This window comes from Nicotiana tabacum, chromosome 17 (assembly GCF_000715075.1).
Source record: "Nicotiana tabacum cultivar K326 chromosome 17, ASM71507v2, whole genome shotgun sequence".
Taxonomy (NCBI): Eukaryota; Viridiplantae; Streptophyta; class Magnoliopsida; order Solanales; family Solanaceae; genus Nicotiana; species Nicotiana tabacum.
The window spans coordinates 25,356,247-25,364,400 of record NC_134096.1 but is presented as its reverse complement, the minus strand read 5'-3'; the positions used below and the strand labels follow the sequence as shown (position 1 = coordinate 25,364,400).

The 8,154-nt window shown below is 38.1% G+C and overlaps 2 protein-coding genes across 2 annotated transcripts; both read left to right on the top strand.

Annotated features, from left to right (window-relative positions):
* The first annotated feature begins 987 nt into the window (after nucleotides 1-987).
* On the top strand, nucleotides 988-1,347 carry LOC142171739 (uncharacterized). Its single transcript, XM_075235432.1, has one exon. The coding sequence runs from the start codon at nucleotides 988-990 to the stop codon at nucleotides 1,345-1,347; it is 360 nt and encodes a 119-aa protein (XP_075091533.1).
* A 634-nt stretch (nucleotides 1,348-1,981) lies between these two features.
* LOC142171738 (uncharacterized) lies at nucleotides 1,982-2,545 on the top strand. The gene is made up of 2 exons (XM_075235431.1): nucleotides 1,982-2,134; nucleotides 2,240-2,545. The coding sequence occupies exons 1-2, from the start codon at nucleotides 1,982-1,984 to the stop codon at nucleotides 2,543-2,545; spliced, it is 459 nt and encodes a 152-aa protein (XP_075091532.1).
* Nucleotides 2,546-8,154: the final 5,609 nt, after the last annotated feature.

Here is an 8,154-nt window from a genome sequence, read left to right as displayed (position 1 = left end):
AGTTTTTTGAATACTTACGGAGGTATAGTTTGAAGTTGAATCCTGCAAAGTGTGCATTCAAAGCCCCTGCCGGAAAATCGTTAGGTTTCATCGTAAGCGTGAAAGGGATAGAGTTTGATCCTTCAAAGATCAAAGCCATTCAAGACTTACCGCCGCTGAAGAGCAAAAAGGATATGATGAGATTCCTTGGTTGGCTAAATTACATAAGCAGATTCATAGCCCAGAGTCCACAATAATTTGTGAACCTATCTTCAAGCTACTAAAGAAGGATGCCACTACAAAATGGACAGAAGAGTGTCAGAAAGCCTTCAACATAATTAAGGAGTACTTGTCAAATCACCCAGTGTTGGTTCCTCCCGAGAAGCAAATGTTGTTATACTTGTTAGTTCTGGATAATGCATTTGGATGCGTGTTGGGAAATCAGGATGAGACGTGAGAAATGAGCACATTATCTACTACTTAAGTAAGAAGTTTACACCATTTGAAGCCATATAAACTCTGATAGAGCGCACCAGTTGTTCTTTGACTTGGATAGATCAGAAGTTGAGGCATTAAATGTAGGCATACACCACACATCTAAATATCCTGGCTCGACCAGCTCTAGTATATCTTCCAGAAGCTGATGCCTACAGGAAAATTGGCCAAATGGCAAATCCTTCTTAGCGAGTTTGACATTGTGTACGTAACGCAGAAGGCCATCAAAGGACAAGTCTTAACTGTCCGCTTTCCAGAGAATCCAGTGGACAAGGATTATGAGCCACTCACTACATACTTTTCATATGAAGACGTGTTGTTCGCCGGATAAGAGATCGCCGAGTCATACCCAGGATGGAGAATGTTCTTCGACGGGGCCGCAAATTTCAAAGGAGTAGGAATCAGGGTCGTCTTAATTTTAGAATCAGGATGAATTACCCGACATCAGCAAAGATAAGGTTCCCCTACACCAATAATATGCCTTAGTATGAAGCACACATCTTCGGTATGAGGATGGCATTCGACATGAATATCAAAAAGCTTCTGGTCATAGGAGACTCTGATTTATTGATACATCAAGTTCAAGGACAATGGACTACCAAGAACGTCAAGATCCTTCCATATCTGCTTTACGTAACAGAGCTTTGTAAGAAGTTCAAAAAGATCGAGTTCAAACACATTCCAAGGATCCAAAACGAGATTGCCGATGTTCTCGCAACCTTGCCATCCATGCTCCATCATCCAAATAAGAATTATATCGACCCTATTGAGATAGAGATTCAGGTTCAGCATGCGTATTGTTTCCATGTAGATGAAGAGCTAGACAGTAAGCCATGGCACTACGACATCAAGAAATTCCTTGAAATAAGATAGTACCCAATGAATGGCAACAATCGTCAGAATCGAGCTCTCAAAAGGTTAGAAAATCACTTTTTCCTCAACGGGGAAGTCCGGTATAGGAGGACCCCAGACTTGGGTCTGTTAAGATGTGTAGATGCTACTGAAGCGACCAGATTACTAGAAAAAATATATACAGGGACGTGTGGACCTCACATGAACAACTTCACCTTAGCCAAGAAGATTTTAATAGCCGAATACTTTTGGATGACCATGGAAAGCGATAATATCCGCTATGTGCAGAAGTGTCACAGTTCTAGATCCACGAGGATTTCATCTGGGTTCCACCCATTGAGGTGAATGTAATGGAATCACCTTGGTCGTTCATTACTTGGGGCATAAACATAATCAGACCTATAGAGCATGCTACATCAAATGGACAATGTTTCATCTTGGTAGAAATTGATTACTTCACCAAATGGGTCGAAGCTTTTACAAACAAAGTCGTCATGAAGAAAGTAGTGGCAGATTTCATCTGTACCAACATAGTCTGCCAGTTTCGGGATCCCAGAGTCAATTATAACTGAGAATGTAGCCAATCTCAATAGTGATCTCATGCGGGAAATTTGAGAGAAGTTCAGGGTTGTCCATCGCAATAGACCAAAAATGAATGGAGCAGTTGAAGCAGCCAAGAAAAGACATTAAAAGGATTCTACGAAAGATAGTGGACGATCATAGGCAATGGCACAAGAAATTTTCCTTTGCCTTAATGGGTTATCGGACCACCATGAGAACATCCACTGGGGCAACGTCATACATGTTGGTACATGGCACCGAAGTTGTGATACCCATAAAGGTCGAGATACCATCTTTAAGGGTAATTCAGAAAGCCAAGCTAGTCGACGTAGAATGGATATGGGTCATGTAGGAGCAACTCATGCTCATTGACGAGAAGAGAATGGACGCAATGTGCCATGGTCAGCTATATCGAAATAGGATGGCCAGTGCATTGAACAAAAGGGTAAAACCTCTCCAATTTACACCGGGGCAGTTGGTTTTAGAGAAAATATTCCCTCATCAAGAAGAAGCCAAGGGAAAGCTTGCGCCAAACTGGCAAGGTCCTTATGTTGTCCATCGAGTATTGTCGGGAGGAGTTCTAATCTTGGCAGAGATGGACGGAAGAGTCAGCAGGAAGCCTATCAACTCAGATGCAATCAAGAGATTCTACATTTGAAAATATTAGAGTTAGGGTTTGGTTGTAATAGAACTACGCCCGACCAGATTTCCCACGTTGAGATACATAGGCAACCCAATTAGGGTCCGATTCTCTCTCTCCCCCTCTTCTTTTGTAATAGGAAATCCAAATGTCATTTTTAATGTATTTGTAACTATGCCACAACTTGATTTTCTTTGGAAGGAATACATAGGCAATCCTCATCGGATTTAGTTATCTATTGTAATTGAACTATGTTCTAGCCTGATTCTATTTAGATACGTAGGCAGTCTGAGTCAGACTCGACCATTCCACTTTAAGTCTCATCATTTTGCATCTATTGTAATCAAACTATGTTTTGACTTGATTTCATTTGGATACGTAGGTTGCCTGAGTTAGGCTCGGTCATCATCATATTTTATTTACCATTACCCACGAACTATGTTCGGACCTAATTCTATTTCGGATACGTAGGCAATCTGAAATGGTTCGTTCATAAACCTAGGAAAACCTTTATAACGAATTAATTTAGATTAGGATGCAGTCGCAACGACAAGAAGCCACATCATCAGAGGCATCTCCAGGAATCGACATCAACGGGTCCTCCTGAAACAACGTTCGGTTGGAGGGAATTTCTAAACATTGTCATAATCCGGAATGACGACATTTTCCAAAAGACAAAAGATTGTCAAAATGTTTTCTAAAAAACTTCCGTTAAACCTATAGAGCTTCATGGCATAACCTCACCAGACCCGCGTCAAAGCCAGGACTACGGTCAACACAAACCAACACCCCTACTAAGAATATTACTTTGAATATATGATCGATAGGATACAAAGCAACGCTGGAGCATGTTGGGGCAACGACGGATCCGCCGCTCTCTCATAATTACCATCTCTCTTTCACTATTCTAAACTTTCCTTATATAGCTGAAAACTAACTCTCAAATCCTTTACAGGTATTTTAGAACCAGGCCGCCGATATAAGAGGAGCATATTGTGAATAGCAAATCCTCTGCTCAACCAAGTAGAGCATGTTGTATATACCGAGCCGCTATCCCCGCCAACAGGAGCCGTGTATATAGCAAACCATCAACTCAATCAATTAGAGCGCCCTGTACAAATCAACCCGTAGGCTTTGCCAATCAAAGCCGTATATGTAGCAAAACTGTTCGCTCAATCAATCGGAGCGCCCTGTAAAAATCGCCAATGGGAGCGTTCCGCACCGCCACTTTGCCATATTGGATATTACAAGTAGATAGTCACAAACCTCATCACTAACATTCTGCTAATCGACGACTACAATCTAGTTTTTGCAGTCAAGAGTATCTCTTGGTCATGCTCATTACTTCTTTATTTTATCTTGAATATTTTGACGTTTTGCTCATGCAGCTAACATGCATGATTATGTTTTCAAGTCATAAGCTCCCATCGTGCGGAGATATTTTATGTTTCGATGCAACTACTCCCATCATGTGGAGATACTTCACATTTCAATGCAACTACTCCCATCACTCGGAGATACATTCTACATTACAAGTTAACTACTCCCATCGCGCAGAGATACTCCTATTGTGAAAAGACTTAATGCTCAGACAACTGCAGAATGGTACATAACTCGACTAACAATCGAGTCAAATTCGAGTATCTTGTCGTCCCAATCTCAAATAACGGCTAACCGACAACCAGACATCATTATTCCTACATCATCTACATCACATCTTAACCTATCTACATTTCAATATATGGTTATGTGTGTATTTTGTTTTTACAGGAACAAACATCGCGACGTGGAACTTCTTCTAAGCAAAAACCCAAGCTACAACGCTATGGGGGACAAATATTTCATAAGTGGGCCAAGGATCCGAACTCAAACTCAAAAACGATCAGTGGAACTCTAATTCTTCAAATCTTTCAAATCAAGCCGCAGTTAAGAGCTATCATGGGTACCAAATATTCCGTCTCGCAGTATCGTCATAATACGATGCTAGGGCAATTTTTACGAGCGTCGCCTCCTCCAAACCATCACTCCAAAACTACATGAGGCCTAATCTTCATTAAGCCTGAGGTATGTATGCGATTCAAAGCCATAATTCAGCCCCAATTTCTCAAAATTCTCCTGAAATCTTCCATAAGTTTCCTTAGCTCTACTACTCATAATCTTTCTTAAAACTATATGCCATTCTTGGAATGTGTGCCTAAAGTCGGAACAAAACTGGCCTTGGTTCTATTTCTTTGCCCGAAAACTCTTTCATCTCTCCGGTCAAAGAGGGTAGATGTTGACGACCAATTTTGGCCCTCCCTTTTATAATCAATTTACTTGCGCTTAATGATTTTCAACAAGTATATTTAAAATATTTTCTAATTAATAAATACTTATTTTTATATTAAGTAATTAATGGTGTTAGATTAATAATTTAGTGTAATAATTACAAATATATAACTCCAACTATTTTTCAAACTATTAAAATAACTTTTACATTCATTACATAGGTTTATAATTAATTTAACAAGGTTATTTCTTAACTTTGGTAAAATAGCCTACTATTTCAAATATTCAAAATTAGTGTCACAAATAGATAATAGGATATTTAATAATTAATTAACTAATTACAATAATTGGCAGTGCATTTGATGATTTTAATTTCAATTGCAGTTTATTAAAATTATTTAAGTTTATTTAAATTAATTCTAAAAGGATTAAAGACTGAAATACCAATGTTTTTGCAATTGTGTAATTAAATACAAATGGCTACTCTTTAAATCAAAATAGACCAAATACCCAAACCCTAATTCATTTCCCCTTTGACCTAGTCGCCACACTTTCTCCTTTCCTCTCTTTTCCCTCCACTCCCATTGCCATATATGTTAAGCAAACCTTGCACAAATTCGTGCAGGGTCTCAAATCACCCAGAAATCATACCTTCTGTCTCCAATACCCACGATCTTCGCTGAACTTTTCCATTATCGTCTTTAAGATTCAAACGCCCAAATGTGAAAACCCCGGTTTACACATGAAACATCAAATCACCAAGTCCCTCTTGTGTTATGTTAAATCGAATCATGCATGGAGCTTTTTCAGAGTCTCATGATAAAGATTCTATACACTGAGGTCAAATGCAGTGACCTTTGGGTTCCTGAGCTTTGTCCGCTGATTTTATTTCAATGGTCAATCTTTCCTCGCTTCAAGTAAAACTCTCATTGATTTCCCCCTATCTTCGTCTCAAATTCACTCAATCGTGCTCACATCATCAACTCTTTGTCACTCTACACTGTCATTTGAATCTGTTGAAGCCTAAGGCATTGAATGCCACTATAAAACGAGAGCTTTAATGTTCTCACCTAACAGACCTAACATGAGAGACACATTAGAAATCACTTACAGAAAACATCAATTTTAGCTTTGTTTAGAGAAGAATCGAGCTAGGGTTACTAATTTGTTTGATTTTCCCCATTCTAAGCTCCATTACTGGTCAGAGTTTGATCTTTCTATTCCCTGGACGGCTAACAAAAGCCTTCGTTTGGTTTGCTTCTCAAAGGAAAGTTAGTAACTTTCGACCCTTCTTTCCTTTGACTGACTAGTTGAAATCATGCCTACTCTCTTATCTTATGTTAATTAGCTTTGCTCATGATGTGTTATTATTGATTATAATTGATCATCTCTGCTCATAATGTGTTATTATCAGTTCATAATTGACATGATATTTTAGCATTGTCTTCCTTACTAATCATAAGTTAAACTAATACTAGTCGACCACTTTGTAATCTCAATGAATATGTGATGTGTGATTAGCAAAGAACCTTACTAGTTATGTGCATCTATTTTGACCTTAAACCTCATTGCCGACTTGTGTTATGACTTTCATACTTACTCTTCCAGTGTTACTTAGTGTTACTTGTTGACTTGACTTATGTACTTGAGGTTATCCACCCGATAAACTAAAGTCAAAATGGGACATGAACCTGTAATGATTCTGCACACCTGTTTTGATTTTATACTTCAATAATGATTTTGCTATGACTCTTGTGTTTGTTCTGTTGATCTTTATTTTAGTGACAATTTATTGATTTGTATTATACACTTGATGTTTTTTGCTTGATAGGCTTAACTATAGCAGTTATGAACACTTAAGGGCTATAAGGCTGCCATCATAGTTTTAAGTATATTAGCTTATGTTATATGAGTTGACATCTTCCTTCTAATGTGCCTGTATGATTCTATAACTTTGGAAAGATCATTGTGATGATTGTTTGTAAACATTCATGAATGTGTGATCATATCTGGAATGTCATTTGTATAAACTTGTTCTGAATCAATTGGATTAAGTCTTGTTGAGTCTATGCACCTGCTCTTGCGTGTATTCTGACAACTACTGTTCACTTAGTTTAAGCTATTCTCTAGGAACTTTATTAAATTGTATATGTGGTGTTTGTGTCTTATCTATTGTGCTAATCTGAACCTCATCGTGATTAACTTTACACTTAACTTGTACAACTGAAGCATTCTCACTTAATATGAAACAATCCATTATTCTGAACCCCTATGATTAGTCTGCTTGTCTGATCCACATGATGTTTGATACTCCACCATGTTGTGGTCTTGCATTTTTAAAGAATGTCTCATGTGTGTGTCTGTATATCTTCTCTTTGGCTTTCTGTATTCTATCTCGTTCCTAAACAAAACTTCCTGCTTATCTCTCCTACTTATGCCTATGCTCCCTATGCTCTTATGCTACACTGTAACATAAGGGAAATTGAACCTTGCTAAGCCTCTATAAGTTGATTGTGACTGACTAATATACTTAGGATGAACCTTCTAGTGTTATCTGGCTTGGGTATAATACTATGCCTTAAATCCTAATGAACCTAGTTTGAAAATGAGATTAGGAATCTTTTAGGGAGAAAATGATCATCTATTAAGTTTAGACCAATTTTCTTGCTTAAGTATCCCTGCTGATGCTCTTTAGAGATCCCACATGAAGCTGTTAACTCATACATTCATTAGAAATTAAGACTTAGTTTATGTATGAACCCCTAATTAACTTAAGCCTTGGCTGTTAAGGTTGAGGACCTCTGTAAACTTGACCTATGTATCCCTCTGCTTCTTAAGTTACATGACCTAATTGTTTGAACTTCTAAAATAACATGTTGTTGTTCTCTTCCCTTAATTGCACATGTAATTAATTTCTCTAAGTATTCTTCTACATATTGGTAGTCATTGACAGTGTATTACACACATGTGCCTAGATTGTGATTCTCCTGGTGTTTTCTGTTACATTCTAAATAGTTCATGTGAGAAGTGCACGTGCCTAAATCTATGTAGTATTGAAACTTACAATGATTGCCTCATTGCATTTAAACCTATAGGGAGGATTAAGTGTGAGTGGTTAGGGGTATTTTGGAGTGAGATTTAGTTTGTGGTTGAGATACTCCCCCTGACACACACATTGCTCGGGGTCCTTGAGACCCTTGTGAACTTTAAAGTGCCAGGGATCCAAAGGGTGTCTTGGCTATGAATGGAATTTCACCTTAAGCCTTTAATCATTAACATTTGCTAATCTCTTTAGGGTTAGTGTTTAATGAAGGAAAAGGCTTCATTATAATTTTCTTTACTCTGTTTGATCTTACACA

Bases quoted from the DNA above. Each gene is read 5' to 3' on its own strand.
- LOC142171739 (XM_075235432.1), top strand. From the start codon at position 988: ATGGCATTCGACATGAATATCAAAAAGCTTCTGGTCATAGGAGACTCT.
- LOC142171738 (XM_075235431.1), top strand. From the start codon at position 1,982: ATGGAGCAGTTGAAGCAGCCAAGAAAAGACATTAAAAGGATTCTACGA. The intron at 2,135-2,239 runs GTACATGGCACC...TGGGTCATGTAG, and splicing joins GGGCAACGTCATACATGTTG to GAGCAACTCATGCTCATTGA.